Source organism: Tamandua tetradactyla, chromosome 12 (assembly GCF_023851605.1).
Source record: "Tamandua tetradactyla isolate mTamTet1 chromosome 12, mTamTet1.pri, whole genome shotgun sequence".
Classification (NCBI taxonomy): Eukaryota; Metazoa; Chordata; class Mammalia; order Pilosa; family Myrmecophagidae; genus Tamandua; species Tamandua tetradactyla.
In genome coordinates, this window is record NC_135338.1 from 66,854,567 (window position 1) to 66,871,623 (window position 17,057).

Here is a 17,057-nt window from a genome sequence, read left to right on the forward strand (position 1 = left end):
CAGTTGATTCTTTTCACTCTCAGAAGCGCCTAGTTTGGACAATAAAACTTGAGGGAAAAAAAAAGAGTTTCCTGTGCCTCTTTTTATTTTCACTTCAGGTCCAGCCTGAGTGAGCAGCACCACCCATTTCTACTCTCCTCTCTAAGAGAGACTATGACTTGGTTTGTGATTAAAGGAATTTTTATACCCTTCTCTCTGAGCCTCAGGATCATATTTCTAAAATGAGAGTAGTAATACCTATCCTAAAGGATGGTTAGGAGGGTTAGATGAGACCAGGTATGCAAAGCAGTGTCTGGTACAAGCCAGGCATGGGATCAATATGTGTTCCCTGCCATGGCCTTCTCTCGCTTGTTCCCATCATAGCCATTTTCCCAGATAAGCCCCAGGAATGGTGCTCCAGAGCTCAACCTCTCTCTTACTTTACTGAGAGGGATATTCAGAAGCTGCTGGGACACAGGGGAGTTCCAGGTGATATTGAGCTCCCTAGCCAGAAGTAGGCGGTAATCTTTCCCAAGATCCAGAAATGACTTTACCCCTACCACCCACGCCACCACTGCAGGCCATAGGGTGTCTCAGCCTCTCCTTCCCTGTGGGCATCCATGTGCCCATGTTGGCTATTTCCAAGTCTATTGCTAGAGCTGGAAACCCTCAGCCCTCACCTATTTTGCCCACACAGACAAAAGGTACCTTGGAACTTTCCTTGCTTTTCTCAGAATCCAGAAGCCTGAAAGGAGTCTCCTGGGCCTCCAATCCTCAGTGACCTGCTATCCAGGCCAGTAGATGAAGGATAATCATGTAATCTCTAAGTTAAAGCCACCAAGAGACCAGCCCTTTGCAACAAGAATCTTGCACAAGGGAAGTGGTTTTTACAATTTCTAATCATGCTGATTTCCCTTCACATTGGCACTCATTTTGGCACTCTGTGTCCCTTCCCAAAACCACCGGTGTGCCCAACGCATTAGCACTCAGCCTGGATTCCCCATCTCAGCATCCTGGCTTTATTCCTGGCTCCAGCCTCTCAATTCCCCAGTCCATCCCACATACACCATTCAGATGATCTTTACCACATACCACATTCACCATGTGTATATGGTATACCCGGGTCATGGCTATATCATCCAAAGACCTGAAGCTCAGTTCTCCCATCTGCCCCTTGTCCTCATTCCTACCTACTCCAGGACATTCCTTTATTAGACAACTGGCAGTTCTCCTGGCCTGATCCATCCCACTGTTTTGCCCCAGGTGGGGCCAAATGAAATGAAATACCCGATGCACCACACCACGACCACCACCAGAGACCTGCCTTTTCAGTCTCAATTTAGTAATTGCTTCATTATCATTTTCCTTCCATGGGTATTTTATTTCACTGATCCCAGGGAGGTTAATGTTTATGGGGTGGGGCCCCAATTCTTTGGAGGCAGTAGCCTTTTTGGAGGTAGCTGTAGGGCAGAAAGAGAAAATCCTGATATTCTGCACTGGCTGTGTGACCCTCAATTTATAGATCCTCATCTATAAAATGGAATTGAATATTACTAGTTGACTATCACAAAGCTTTTGTGTAAGGAGGGTGAAATGAGATCAAGAAAATCAAAACTTGAGCAATATAAAGAACACTACGCAAACAAATAACCCGAATATAACCTGGGGCTTCATATGGCCCAATCCTGCACAGAGTCACACTCAGAAGCATGTACTGGTGAACAAAAGGAATTTAAAGGGAACTCCAACCTTTCCCTGGGACTCTGGAAAAACACTGAAGTGTGTCCAACTAACAACCCTTAGTCCTTTCCTCAGAAGTCCTTTTATCCTACCCTCTCCACCCCACCCCCCATCTTCCTATACCCCTTAACTCTCCTGGAGACTCAGTACTAAGGCAACCCCCAAACCTTACTCCAACACCCAGCTGGCCTGCATGGCTTTGTTGCCAAACTCTCCGCTCAGGCCCCTCTTTAGCTCTTTATTATATAGTTAACTGACCCTCTTTAGTCTCTGCCTTAGTTTCTTTCCCACTTCACTGATGATCAGAATTTGCCACAACAAAGGAAACCCTGGTACCAACTCAAAAAGTAACACTCCTTTCCCTTTCTTCCCATCTTCCCATTTTTCTAATTCCAAATCCAAAATGCCCAGGAACCATGGGGGCAGACTGAACGCACCTGTCAGTCCAGGAGAGAGAAAAAAATTGTGGTAAGAAAAGCAAAATTCTGGTGGGCCATGGTAGCTTAGCAGGCAGAGTTCTCGCCTGCCATACTAGAGACCCGGTATGCCTGACCATGCAAAAAATAAAATAAAATAAAAGCAAAATTCTTTTAAGTGGGTGGGTATAGGAAACGGTAAAGGAGAGTAACACTCATTTGTTAATAAATCTTGTACTGATATGTACACAATTGTCATTAAGTTCCCTACCCTCGCCACCCACAAGGGAAGTGGTTTTTACAGTTTCTAATCATGCTGATTTCCCTTCACATTGGCACTCATTTTGGCACTCTGTGTCCCTTCCCAAAACCACCGGTGTGCCCAAAGCATTAGCACTCAGCCTGGATTCTCCATCTCAGCATCCTGACTTTATTCCTGGCTCCAGCCTCTCAATTCCCCAGTCTATCCCACATACACCATTCAGATGATCTTTACCACATACCATATTCACCATATGTCTCCTCTGCTGAAGAACGTTCAATAGCTCCCAACTTTTCCTGCACATGGAGTCCAAGTCCCCATCGGGAGTATCCCACAGGCATATAGAAGTAGGTCTTCACTCTTCATATTCAGTTTTAACTACATTGGTCCCCCAATAAGCACTGGCTTGAGTTCTGCTCCCTCCACAAAGCTGCTTCTCATTTCTATAGAATAGCACTGTCTCACTTTTAATTTTTGCTGTCATTTGATTATTTGAATTGTATTATAGCCTGAAGCCTCCTTCTCATGAGAGCATAAGACCCCTAAGGCAGAGATTCAAAAGTGACCTTCTTCTATGGCTACCCTATAAAGAAGTTTCAGCTAGATATTGCTAATTACCATGATTTGCCAAACCCCAACCAAAATCATTCCTGTTTATCCCAAAGAACACTAGGGCTCTATCTGAGATTCCACAAAAGTTTCATGCACTAAGATTACTTTCCAGAAATCTATAACCTACAGACGGTTCTTAGGCCAGATAAGTCCTGAAACCCAGAGGCGCCAGCCTCTCCAAGAACATCAACTAGTTTCATCCCCCATCCGTATTATCCACATCCTTTGCCATCATGCAGTAGTTAGAATGGGCATAGCCTAAATACTGCTAAAGACTGGGAGAAGGATGAAAAGAGAAGGAGGAGTTATAACAGAGAAGATAGAATTTAACAAATAAGTCTGACTACTGAATCATTATATTGATATTCTTTTAGTCTCCAGCATCTTGGGGTGGCTAGAAGGAAAAACTGAAATTGTGGAACTGTTAACCCATACCAAACTTTGAAATCTGTTCTATAACTACTTGTTAAAATGCACTTTGAAATTTATTGCTTTTTTGTATATATGTTATACTTCATAATAAAAATGTTAAAAAATTTTTTTTTTAAATGATCTTTCTTTATTGTTAATAACAAGAGAAACAGACCCATCTTTACTCCAGAGCCTTTGATGGAAACCTCCAGATGCCCCTGCTAAGCCATCTTTAACTTCTGAATAAAGGGCAGAAGGAACTCTTTTAAAAATGTATTTTTTTTTGTGGTAGATGATATATTCATCTGGTTCAAACACTAAATACAGAAAAGTCTTCCTTCCACCTTGTTCCTTAACCACCCAGTTCCCAGCTGAGAGGCAAATGATGGACTGGTTCTTGTTCATTTTTCAATAGGTATTTGATGCATATCCAAGCCAAAATGAATATATTCTCCTTTTTGTACCACCAACCCCCCACTTTTTTATATGCAAGCCAGCATACAATACACATTGTTCTGCATGCATGTTTGTTGAGCACTGTATCTCAGAAATTGTCCCATATCAGCACCAAGAGGGTTTTCTCATGTCATCTGTGTAGTGCTCTAGTATATGAATGAACCATAATTTAAGTAATCAATCTCCTGTTGTTAGATAGCCAGGGTTTTCCAGTCTTTCGCCACCATATGCAGTACACTGCCCAGGAGTCAGACCTTTTCTGGAGGCTGTGGGAGGCAGCAGAGGGGGGCAGTCAGCTGTGCAGAGGAAGAGTTAGAGGAGATGGTCCAGTACAGAGGCTGGGTTGGGGCAAGCAGCAGCAGACTAGAGAGGCTTTGGGCTGCTAAGTGAGAGTAATTAAAGATTTCAAGTTCAAATGTTCTATTATGTCAAACTTTTGAAATTCCATGAAAAATTTCAGAGAAGCTAGCATTTCTACCCAAGATGATGACAACTTTAAGAACTTTGACATAAGTATAGCTGAAGTTATTACTTCTACCTCAACATCCACCCCTCTGGCAGATGAAGTGAGGTAGATGCAGCCTGGACACCAACCAGTCTCTTCTCTCAGCTCCAGTCTGGTGGCTCAGAAAACAACTGAGCTCCTCAGCCTCAGCCCATACGCGCGCACCTCCCCACAGCCACACACATCCAAAATGGACACCAGGGATGGAGGGCCGCCATGAGTGGGAGACAGAGAGGGAGAGTGCCAGGGGGTGGAACCATTAGCTGGCCCATGTCCGTGGGGATATCTCTTTCCTTCTAGCCAAAAAGGCTCAGTCCCACTTGGAGCTGTCACAGCTCTTTTCTGAAATATTAGGCAAACTTCTCTGCTCCCATGGCCTGGTGAGGTCTTTTCTTTTTTTTTTTCCCCCAAAGGGGAAAGCACAAATGGAGCCCCCTACTGCCACAAATTATGCAGACGAGTTTCCCGCATTTAGGGAAATTGCAGAGATCAGCATACCCAGAGGGCAATGGATGAGACTCACCCTGGGAAAGCCATCTTTGTGATCATGGTATCTCCATTGCCAGGTAAGTATGTGTTAAGGTCTTTTAAAATGGGTATTTTGTGGCTGATCCTGGACAACTGCAGACCTAAGGTACTTGGTGCAGACTAAAGTGCTTGGCACAGAGCATGGCATGCAGTAAGCACTCAGTTAATGGCAGCAGTTTCTATTAAGACTGAAAAGCTTTGCCATTCTTCAGTGGATTATTGAGGAAAAGGAAAGCTGATGCGGGGAGAAGACAAATCTAAAACAGCTTAAAGGGACCTTTGGGGTTAATTCTGCGTTTCAACTGTCCAGACTCTCCCCATTTTCCCAACTCCCTAACCAGCTAAAGAGGTTGGTTCTAGATGCTACCATTTTACTTACATTTTCTTTAGTGCCTTAAGGCATTTATATCCCAAAAAATCAATTAGTTAAATCAAGTGCTGACGGGTAAAAGCTCTTGAAGGATGGCTGGAGACCTTGGTTCTGCTCTGAGGGCATCCTGGGACCCCCTGGGGGCACCTCTCCTCTCAGTGATCTCAGTGTCCTCTGGCCTAGAGGGCAGGAGGATAGGAAGCTAGCCCAGCTCAGCTCCAAAACTGGCAAACAAGCCCCTCCTCATAGTGGCCTCACCAAAAGGTAATTAGGTCAAAGGCAGGATGGCTGGAGAGTTTCTAGGCTGGCAAGCTTCGCTTCTCTGGAGCCCACTTCCACTGTTCATAGGGTTGGCGGGACCCTAACATGATGAGATCAGGATTAAAATATTGCTTTCCTAGGGTACATAATCCTTTCAAACCAGCACAACTTCCATTCATCTAATATTTACTATGCGTGAGGCACTGTGTAGGGTGGGTATGTGTCACACACTATTGTATTTAATCCTCTCAATAACTTAAGAAGGGAAAGTTTATAATACAGTTAAGGAGACTAAAGGTCAGAAAAGCTAAGCCTCGAGTGGAAGGTCACCCTGCTAGTGGAGAGGTGGGATTTGAATTTAGGGCTGTCTGGCTTCAGAACCCTTTGTCCTTTAACCACCACATTGTGTGGGGATGAAGGAGTTGGCCAGTCATCAGCTCAGACTCTTTCTCTGCCATACCCAGCAACACCCCTGATGTCTGAGGCCACAGTTGGGCTCTAAAGGAAGGACAAAGTCTCCCAAAAGGTCTTTATTTTCTTTATTTCCCAGAGATTCCTCTCTACAGTGTGATCTGTGGGAAAAGGGTCCTGCCAACTTGCAGGTGTTCCTGACTACATGGCACCTGGGCTCCCCATCAAAGAGGTGAAGCTCCTGTTAAGAGAAAAACTTTTCACACAATTTAGGATCTCATAGCTTTATTGAGTGATTCATCAATCAGGCAGCATCACATCCAGGAAGTAGAAAGGATCTACTTTCTACTGCTGGGGGAGCGGAAAGGGGAAACTTATATAGGGTGAACATGGAAATGAGGGAAGGTTCTGATTGGCTGATATTAAGTTTCCATTTTACAAACGGGGTCTCACAGAGTGAGGAACAGATACTTACTGGTTAGCGTGATATGTCCCATCTGATAACCAGTTTGTACTGGGCTGAAACTGGTTTATCACCAGGTGTTGATTATCTGCAGTTCTGCAGGGTGTGTTACATTGTTCCATATTCTTGGAAAGCCCCTGGAGGTTGTTTTGTTTTCTTGGAGAATTCCTTCTCAGAAAAGGGGTCCCTTCTGACAAAGCCAATTGTTCTAGTTTGAAGGCTGCCAGAATGTGATATACCAGAAACGGAAAAGCCTTTACAAGGGGGAATTTGATAAGTTGCGAGTTTACAGTTCTAAGGCTGTTAAAAATGTCCAAATTAAAGAAAGGCTATAGAAATGTCCAATCTAAGGCATCCAGGGAAAGATATCTTGGTTCAAGAAGGCCAGTGATGTTCAGGGTTCCTCTCTCAACTGGAAAGGCACTCGGGGAACATGGTGACATCTGCTAGATTTCTTTCCAGGCTTCTGGTTTCATGAAGCTCCCCCAGGGCATTTTCCTTCTACATCTCCAAAGGTCTCTGGCTGCATGGGCTCTAAAGCTTTTTCCAAAATGATTCCCTTTTAAAGAGCTCCAGTAAACAACCTCACCTTGAATGGCTGGAGACACATTTCCATGGAAACCATCTAATCCAAAGTTATCATCCACAATTGGGTGGGCCACATCTCTATGGACACAATAAAAAAGCTCCCACCCCGCAACACTGAATGAGGATTAAATAACTTGGCTTTTCTGGGGTATACGACAGATTCAAACTGGCACACCAATTCTGATATTTTATTTTATTAACCTTCCCAAGGCCTGACCAGGGGCCTACCATGCTGGAGTTCTCTAGCTATGGCTGTTTCTAAAAGCAGTTCCTGGATGAGACATAGAATCAAGGTTTCTCAGTCACTTAGTCCTCCTCCCCGGAGCCAGTGACAAGGTCAGGCATTCCAATACCTTGCCACCATCCTGACTTGCAATATCTATCCCAGGAGAAGGTGTGGAGAGGCTCAGGAGAGTGAAAGTCTCCTGCTGAAAGAAGATGGAACCTGGGCTTGGGTCCAGTTTAACCTGGGGCAGGGCAGGCGTCTAGGGAGGCTTGAGAGCAGGCCAAAACCCTACTCAGCAGGTGCAGGAGTCTTCACCTTTTCACACCAATGTCCACCTTCCTTGCTGACTTGGCTGAAATCATGCCTTGCAAAGGGACACGCAGACAGAAATCTAGGGTTCAACTCTGCTGGAGGCTGTCATGCTGGGAAAGGATTTCTTTCACTTTGTTCACAATGGTCCCAACTTCTGCCATGGCCCCCAGACCTGGGGAGCAAAGCTCTGTTGTGTCAGAGGGCCCACCAGATGAGCCAACAGTTCTGTAGTCCCACATGCTCAGGCAAAGCACCACCCCAGAGCATTCCACCCAGAGCTCATGCTGGAGAAGGCAGGACCATCTCTGCCTGAGGCAGACCCCTTGACCCCTTCTGAGGTCTGGTCCCCAGAATAGTTCAAGTAGCCACCCTTAACTGCATGGGCTGTGTGCTAGGACTACATCAGACACTCTGCATATTTATCTTAATCTTAATAGCTCTGTGAGTAAGGGGTTATGATTTCCATTTTCCAGATGAAAAAACTGAGCTCAAAGGAGAATGGTTTTGTCTGAGATCATGCCAGGCTGAGATATAAACCCAGATCTGACCCCAAGGCTAAGTCCCTTCCAGGGCCGTGGGCTGTGAACCTGATAAGACCTCACCTTGGTCTCCGCAAACCAACTTCTTAGCCACACAGGGGATCTCGACGTAGCCAAAGGCCTTGAGCTGGGCTACCTGCTGCGCGGTGATGGGGTGCTCCCACATGGCGGTGTTCATTGCTGGGCAGAAGATCAGGGGCTTGCTGCGGTCCCAGGCCCGAATGACACAGGTCTGTGAAGAAAGAACGGGACAAGTGTCCTGCTGCCCCCCCCCCCCCCGCCCTTCCAGATCCCACCCACTGCAGAGGACTCAGATTGCCTGGAGGCTGCCAGATGCAAGGAGCATGTGTGTGGGGTGTGTGGGAGGGTGGCTGTGCCTCCTTGCTCCTCTCCACCTCACCACAACGCAAGGCCCAGCCCCCTTCCCATAGATCTTCCCTCCTCACTGAAAGGCCTCCCTGCACCCAAGCCCAAGCCTTCTCCATAGCAGGCTCACACCCCTTGGGTAGAAGCAGAAGGCTGGCCTTTCTTGGTCCAAGAAAAGGCTACCTAAGAACCAGGCTGCTCATTGCGGGGGTGGAGCCCCTTCACCCAAACACCAGTTCTACTTCTAGGACAAAAAAAGCCTGTGAAAACAGCATTCAACATACGACAAAAGCTCTCCTATATATGATCTCAGGAGCCCTCACTGCATGCCCCACCACTGACAGGGAAAACTGAAGCGCATACACAGATAAACTGTGGCGTGAGACTGGCCTGCCACCATCTTGTACTTCCATCTTTCAGGCCATGAAAGGCCACAACCTGGTCACAAACCAGACAGGTTGTAGAAAGGACCAACTGTCCCACAGAGCCCTTAGTGCTGCGGTTAAGAATCTGGGCTTTCAATTTGGCAGGCAATCTCACTGCCCTTCCCACTATGTGGGACGTGACTTTCAGGGGTATAAATCTCCCTGGCAGTATGGGACCTGACTCCTGAACTGGGACCTGGCATCATGGGAATGAGAAAGCTTCATTGACCAAACAGGGGAAGAGACAACAAAATAAAGTCTCAGTGGCTGAGAGATTTCAGAGTCAAGAGGTTATCTTGGAGGTTATTCTTATATATTATATAGCTATCCCTTTTTAGTTTATGGTGAATTAGAATGGCTAGAGGAAAGTACCTGAAACTGTTGAATTGTATTCCAGCAGCCTTAATTATCAAAGAAGACTATAAAACTATATAGCTTTTACAATGTGACTGTGTGATGTTGAAAACCTTGTGTCTGATGCTTCCTTTATACAGGGTTATGGACAGATGAGTAAAAAAAAATAATAAGGATAAAAAAATAAAATAAATAAATAATAGGGGGAGATAAAGGGTAAAATTTGAGTAGATTAAAATTCTGTGGGTCAATAAGAGGGAGGGGTAAGGGGTATGGGATGTAGGAGTTCTTGGTGGAGAATATACAACCGTGTGATGATATTGTAAGTCATTGAGTGTATGATATGGTTGGACTATACAAGTGTGGATATTTCTCAATAAAAATATTTGAAAAAAAAAAAAAAAAAGAACCTGGGCTTTGAACTCACACAGACCTGGGCCCCAGTCCTAGCTATGCTCTTTATTACTCACTGTGAGAACTTGGACAAATTATTTAATGCCAGAAGACTCTGTTCCTCAGTGCAGGAGACCCAACTCCCTGGATGGTTGTGAGGCCTTAGGATGAAAATGCCTAGAAAGCTCTGACTTTTTGGACCTAGCAGAAAGTACAGGTTCAAGAAAGAGTAGTTCTTATTATGACTATAGGCAGAGACTCCCTGGGTTGGAGGGGTTACTGCCTGGGGGAGAAATAGACTCTGGGGCTGTAGGACTAAGGAGTCCCCATGCTCTGACAGCTCTAGGTGCATCCTCCCAGGCTGTGGGTCCCTCACAGAGACAGGGGCTGGCACCCCCTCCCCTGAGGTGGAGCTCATCTGGGCAAAGAGAAGACAAGAGTCCAGAGGACAATGCCACAAACGGGCCAGGCCTGCCACTCTCAGTGTCCCTGCCCTCTCCTGGGGACAGGGCAGGAGCAGGAGCAGGACAGCAAACAGCTTCGAGATCTGGCTGCTTGCATCACCCAAGACATCACCATCTGTTCCCCACCAAATCCTCTCTCCTGCAACTGGGCTTTGAATGCATAGTTTCAGTCCCACTTCCTCTTGGCCCCATGCCACCTGTGCTTTTGTAGAAGTTATGAGCATACCTAGAAGAGCCACTTGTCTGAGCGGGGGGGATGGGGGGACCATCTAAGTACCCTCAAAGCAAAGCATATCAACCGGAGAAGAAACCCCAATACTGTCGCATCACAGGTCTATCTAGCTTTCCACCTCATCTTGGAGCGCAGAGCTTTCTGGACTAACCACAGCTTCTCTCACAGCTTCTCCAAACTGACTGGCAGCAGGAGGGAGGAAAGGAAGGCATCGGTTCCCACGGTCAGTTCTGTTTGGTCAATGTGCATGTTCATGTGTTCAGACACTGCCCCTGGGAAATTGCCTGAGCAAGGAAGACTTGGACCTGGCTCCCAGCCTGACTAGGGACCCAGGGAAGTCACCTCCTCTTTTTGGACCTGACTGCCTATTTAGCAATCTAGCCTATTTAGGGCTGGAGTGGGGTAGAGGGCACACTGAGATGGGTGTCACTCAGGCCAAGTGCCTAGAGGCCAGGAGCACAGGTTCCCACTTAGCACACTGCTCCAACAGCACCCCAAGTTCGGAGCACTGGAAAAAAAAGATAAGAAGCAGGGTGAGTGTTCTTTCAGGGAAACAAGGAGAAAACATCTACTGAGAGAAGACAGAGCTACAGACCAAGGAGGACCACAGCACAAACTCAAAAGATTTGAGATTCATTGAAACATTCGTGCCTTATGAGAAACCCTTAAAGATAAATGATCTAGGACTTGACTTAGGAACATGTCCCTCTGCTCAGCCAGTGAACACTAGGAGGAGGGAACACCAAGGTTTCAGGGAGTGAAGAAGAAAAATGGAAAGCAGAGCTTTTGGAAAGAAGAAACAAAGAACCCCTTGGAGAGCTGGCCCAGGCTGGGCTTAACTCCCAGAGGGCCACGTGCTCCACCATCTCAGTTGGCTACTGACTAGTCTGTGGCTTGATGAGATGGTGGTGGTCACACATGACTCTGACCCACTTAGATGAAGTAGCCAGGAACCTCCTCTGTTCCAGTTCCCTGTCAGGCCCGGCCCCAGCCTTAGCCCCACTGGGAAATCTTTCTCTACACTCCTCTACCTCTGCTCCAGGTCACACAATCAGTGAATGGCTCTTCTTGTCACCCTGTGCTCCTACTCAAATGATCCTACACCACTAGCAGATTCTTCGAGAGGACCCTTAAGTGTCCATTAACAAGTATATCACACAGGAGATCAGTCATATAGAAGGAGACTAGTCTCAGTCTCATATATGATCCCTCCAAAATCCTGACCCAGTATCATTATTCCCTTCATCATATTAAACTTTTAAAAACTCCTAGGTGCTTTCAGAAATAAAATTACTTATGTCCTCATATGTATAAGAAATACCCAGCACTGTATAAGGATCTAGCTCCACTGTCAAAGAAGTGAAAGGGACCACTGTGCGCATTAAGACTGTACTACACCCCAGAGCTCCTTCCCATCCATGGATAGTTTCCACCACCATGAGTGACCCACATCCTCTTCTGAGTTCCCTGGGTCCTGTGTGTCTCTTACCAAGCACATAGTAGGTAAGAGCCCAATAAATGGGCGTGGGGTAGGGGTGTCGGGAGGGGAACAAAGCACTGGGAAGAAAGAGGGGAAAAATCAAATCCAAATCACCCCGGAAGGGACATGTAAACAAAGGCGGTTCCTCTTTAAGGGCAACAGCTTTCTGGAGGTCCCACAGGCCCCAAACAATCCCCACTTTGTACAGCTGGACTTCTGTTTCTTTCTTCTACTATCTCTCAGCCTTTCTTTCTCCTTTCTTTCCCAAGAAGCTTTCCCTTATATATAGGAAAATTGCATCTCAACTATGTGGCTAAAGCTCTGAGAGAGATAAGTGTGCATGACAGAAAACCATTAGGAGATAAAAGCTCTTATCAGATGGCCCACATATATATTCAGACCCTCAGTAAGAAGACAGAGCTGAAGGGGGGAAGTGATAGGGCTGGGCAGGGAGCAGCCCATGAATGAAAGCCCAAGGGAAAGAGGCAAAGGGCCCAGGTAGGCACCTGGTTGAGTGCTGAGGGTCAGGTGAGAGGTGGGTACTCCCCAGAAAGCACCAGCAAATCAAGTCAAGCATCAGAATCAAGGAGGTCCGCTGGCCCACTTGCTGGAGAGCAGGTGAGACAAGGTCTGGGGGGAGGAGGGATCAATGGAGACTGGCATTCTCCCCAAGTTTCAGGGAGTGAAGAAGAAAAATGCAAACCTGGGCCCCACATTAACAGGTCTCCAAGGTGAAAACCTTGTACAAGGAATTCTACAACTCAGAAAACTGGGAGGGAGGCCCCACACAGGATGAGGGCACCAGGGAGTCACTCACAAGCAAGTTGTCACAGATACCACTGGCCACCTTCCCCAAGGTGTTGGCATCCAGAGGAGCCACTAGCATGAGGTCTGCCCACCTCCGCAGGTCAATGTGGAGAACTGGGTCAGAGCGGTGCTTCCACATCTGCCAGAGGGAAGGAAACAGGGTCAAGAGCCTGCCACTTTTTCTGCGTGGAGGACTGTATGTACAGGGGGTGGAGGATGGGGTTGGTTAATGCAAACTAGGTACAATAAGTCAAGAGTTGGAGGGAAACCCCTGACCTAGCATTGCCCAAGTCCACTGCCATTCCCTATCACAACAAAGCTGGCAGCTCTAGTAATGAAGCCAACAGCCTGAAAGAAACCAGGCCTGAGGAAACAAATGCCCCTTGTCTCTCCGAGCTATTCCCTTTATGGTTCGGTTTCCAAGAGAGCTGACATCTGGCAAGGAAGTCCTGGATTGTCTGCTTGAGGCGGATGCTTGGGTTGTCCAAGCCAATGGAAGAACTCGGGCAGTGCGAAGTAGAGGGGGGTGGGGAAGACAGGACAGCCAGAAATGTTTTAGGGCTGAGAATGTTTTAAAATGCCTGGCAGGACACCCCTGTGAGGCCCACACTCGACGTCTGGTGAATTGGCTAGTGCCCACCCCTCTGCGGGAGAGCAGAAGCCGAGCCCAGCGGCCGTGGGAAGTGAGGCCCTCCTGACAGCTCTGACACTGGGAGCCACGTGGACCAGGGTGGTGGGAACAGAGCGCCTCTGTGGTTTCATCAGCCCAGATAAGTACAAGGACAGTCAACCTCAGGCACGGGGCCAAAGCCGAGCTTTGCCTGGGATGGGAGGAGACTGTGGGCCTCCCACAGGCCAAAAGCTAGACAGATGTTTTCCTCATCGCCTCTGCCCACAGGGCCCTGACCGCTGACTTGAGCCCATCCTGTCTGTTCCGGTCACCAGGACCCCAGGCTGCAGGGAGTGCAGTCCTGCCCTGTTGGTAGAAATGTGATGGAACTCAGCCCTGGGGCTCCCAGCACTGACCTCCCATTCATCAGCATCACTGTAGAGGGTGACAGGAATGTCTTGAGGGCTGTAGAAATGTTTGGCTCTCTCAGTTGTAATCACTGCTACTTCCAGCTGTCATCAAGAGAAATGGAGGCAGGGGGAGGAAAAAGGAGAGACCGTTACCAGAGCCAGAGACCTGGAGGCTGCCCGAGGGCCAGGTGAGAGAGGGTTTTCTTCATAAGCTTCCTGTGGAGAGGGCACCCCGCCCCACTCCTTGGCAATGAGCCTGTTTACATAGCTACTTCCCCTGTCATTCAAAGGTCAGGCCCCATCAGGTGCCAGTTTCACTTCCCCAAGAGGGTCTGCTGAGGAATGAGTCACCTATTGCCTGGGGTATATAAAGCTGCATGTTTGGCCGAGAGGCAGAGGCAGGCAGATGACTGGAAGGGCCATGGAAGGCAAGGTAAGGTAGAGGGAGACTCTGCCCTCCCTGAGGAGGCTCACAGGCCCTCTGAGCCACACCAGAGCTCTGTCCTCTGCATGCCAAGACCCTAGAGCTGGGGCTGTCACGTGATATCTGCACCTGTGCCCCATGCCCCAGTGAGAAAGCAGACAGAGCCCTTTCATGTACTTCTAGGAACAGGGCTCATGGGCTTAGACTGCAGACAGGTTCCAGGAAAACCACACCAGTGCACCCGACATATACGTGGCAAGAAAGAAGCTTACCTTCCCACTACCCATGAAAGGATTCACTGAGTAAATTAATAATGCAAACAAGGGGGGCACTTAAACTGCTTAACAGAACAAATGACTGTGAGAAACAGCACACGGTAGCGTGAAGGGCACTGAACCAGTTGCCATCATACATAAACCAAGCTAACACATTAGCTAACCAAAAAGGCCCAGAGGAAGGCAGCAGGAGAGGAAGGGTGTAGGAAATCACGTTTTGGGGAGGGAAACTACTGAGTCGGGGGAACATTTATCCAGGAGAAGATGAGTCCAGGGAGAAAAAGGCAGAATCACTGAATGACCACAGTAGAGGTCATGGGTGGCAACATATGGATCAGAGCCAGCCTGCAGGCATGTTTTGCTTGACCTGCATGGAATCATAAACATTTTTGAGCCAACATATACAAACTGAGAGATTGCACATTTAAAAAATCCAGTTTCCTGGCTTCAATTGAAACCTGAAAGCTCTGGCAATGCTAGGAACCTGCTGGCGCTGAGTAGCAGCTGCCCTGTTCGATGGCAGCTCAACCCAGTCCCCACCATTCCTTATTATATTCCCAAGGCCCCTTCTCCTCTTTTGTTTTCCTGCCTATTGTGAGATAATGGACAGCACTTAAAAGCAAAGCAGGGCTTTCTCCGCCGGCCCACGCCCCGCAGCAGCCGACCCGCCCGCCCAGCGCCCACGCCCCGCAGCAGCCGACCGCCCGCCCTCCTTCTCCCCCCTCTTTCCCCTCCTGCTCCGGCGGCTCTCCAATCACCACGGTGCCCTCTTCCCCCGCCTTCACCGGCTCCTCCGCCACCAGCCTCGACAGCCTTGCCGCCCTCACCTTTCCTCCTCCAGAACAGCTACTGGGGGAGTGGAGATAATACAGAGCAGCTCCCGGAGCCACGAGGGAGATCAAAGGGACGGCGTACCCCATCCTGGAACGGCTGACTATCTGGGAGAACCAGCTCTGGTGAGATCACCAAGGGGCACGGGCTTTCCTGGGTGGGACGGCAAGCGACTGGAGTCCCTCCCTTCCACCTTCCCAGGCCAGCTGGTAGAATTGGACAGGCGGTCCCCTTAGGCCGCGGCGGCTGGTGCCCCCACCACACGAGGCCCCCCGGTCCAACTGAGATAGTTGGGTCGGAAATCCCCAGACTGCGGAGAACAGTGACCGGGGGATCCCTTCCAAACACATGACTCCCCTGTCCGGCTGGGAACAGTGCACTCTCCCTGGCTGCGACAGCTGGCGCCCTCCCGCCACGCTTGGCGCCCCGGGCCGACTAGCTAATTCGGCTGGACGCTCTCCCATGCTGCGGCGGCCGGCGACCCTCCCCGCATTCGGAACCCCAGGCCGGCTGGCATTCTTCCAAGACGCTTCGGCTGCCGAACCTCCCCTACGGCGAGAATTTTCCAGAGTTAAAGGACCCACAGCAACTTTCACTGGTGGAACCCGCACACAAACGTGTGCCACGAGCGCCACCTACTGGGCAGGATAGGAAAAACAGAACCCAGAGATTGCACAGAAAAATCTTTCAACCTGTGGGGTCGAACACCCAGGGAAATCTGACTAAATGCCCAGACGCCAGCAGAAGATAACGGATCACGCTCAGAAAATTGAACATATGGCCCAGTCAAACGAAGAAACCAATAGTTCAAATGAGATACAGGAGCTGAAACAACTAATGCTGAATATACGAACAGAAATGGAAAACCTCTTCAAAAACGAAATCGATAAATTGAGGGAGGACATGAAGAAGACATGGGCTGAACATAAAGAAGAAATAGAAAAACTGAAAAAACAAATCACAGAACTTATGGAAGTGAAAGATAAAGTAGAAAAGATGGAAAAAACAATGGATACCTACAATGACAGATTTAAAGAGACAGAAGATAGAATTAGTGATTTGGAGGATGAAACATCTGAATTCCAAAAAGAAACAGAAACTATCCGGAAAAGAATGGAAAAATTTGAACAAGGTATTAGGGAACTCAAGGACAATGTGAACCGTACAAATATACGTGTAGTGGGTGTCCGAGAAGGAGAAGAGAAGGGAAAAGGAGGAGAAAAACTAATGGAAGAAATTATCACTGAAAATTTCCCAACTCTTATGAAAGACCTAAAATTACAGATCCAAGAAGTGCAGCGCACCCCAAAGAGATTAGACACAAATAGGCGTTCCCCAAGACACTTACTAGTTAGAATGTCAGAGGTCAAAGAGAAAGAGAGGATCTTGAAAGCAGCGAGAGAAAAACAATCTGTCACATACAAGGGAAACCCAATAAGACTATGTGTAGATTTCTCAGCAGAAACCATGGAAGCTAGAAGACAGTGGGATGATATATTTAAGTTACTAAAAGAGAAAAACTGCCAGCCAAGACTCCTACATCCAGCAAAATTGTCCTTCAAAAATGAGGGAGAAATTAAAACATTCTCAGACAAAAAGTCACTGAGAGAATTTGTGACCAAGAGACCAGCTCTGCAAGAAATACTAAAGGAAGCACTAGAGTCAGATACAAAAAAAACAGAAGAGAGAGGCATGGAGAAAAGTGTAGAAAGAAGGAAAGTCAGATATGATATATATAATACAAAAGGCAAAATGGTAGAGGAAAATATTATCCAAACAGTAATAACTCTAAATGTTAATGGACTGAATTCCCCAATCAAAAGACATAGACTGGCAGAATGGATTAAAAAACAGGATCCTTCTATATGCTGTCTACAGGAAACACATCTTAGACCCAAAGATAAATA

At 47.6% G+C, this 17,057-nt stretch overlaps 1 protein-coding gene and 1 non-coding gene across 8 annotated transcripts in view; both read right to left on the reverse strand.

The window, feature by feature from the left end:
• Nucleotides 1–17,057, reverse strand: part of PPCDC (phosphopantothenoylcysteine decarboxylase) — a 79,613-nt gene that overhangs the window by 17,589 nt on the left and 44,967 nt on the right. For 3 of the 7 annotated variants that reach the window (XM_077123755.1, XM_077123751.1, XM_077123749.1), the window contains 4 exons: nt 13,627–13,722; nt 12,611–12,739; nt 8,143–8,311; nt 7,181–7,712 (listed from right to left, as the gene is read on the reverse strand). In XM_077123755.1, the coding sequence (XP_076979870.1) occupies nt 7,627–7,712; nt 8,143–8,311; nt 12,611–12,739 (384 nt within the window). In that variant the 5' untranslated portion in view covers nt 13,627–13,722 and the 3' untranslated portion in view covers nt 7,181–7,626. Of the gene's footprint in view, nt 1–7,180; nt 7,713–8,142; nt 8,312–12,610; nt 12,740–13,626; nt 13,723–13,773; nt 14,133–17,057 lie in introns of those variants that run through there. The other 4 variants (XM_077123756.1, XM_077123752.1, XM_077123753.1 and 1 more) reach the window with 4 other exon arrangements.
• Nucleotides 4,792–4,955, reverse strand: LOC143652909 (U1 spliceosomal RNA). Its single transcript, XR_013160956.1, has one exon. It is a non-coding gene; the product is annotated as a U1 spliceosomal RNA (small nuclear RNA).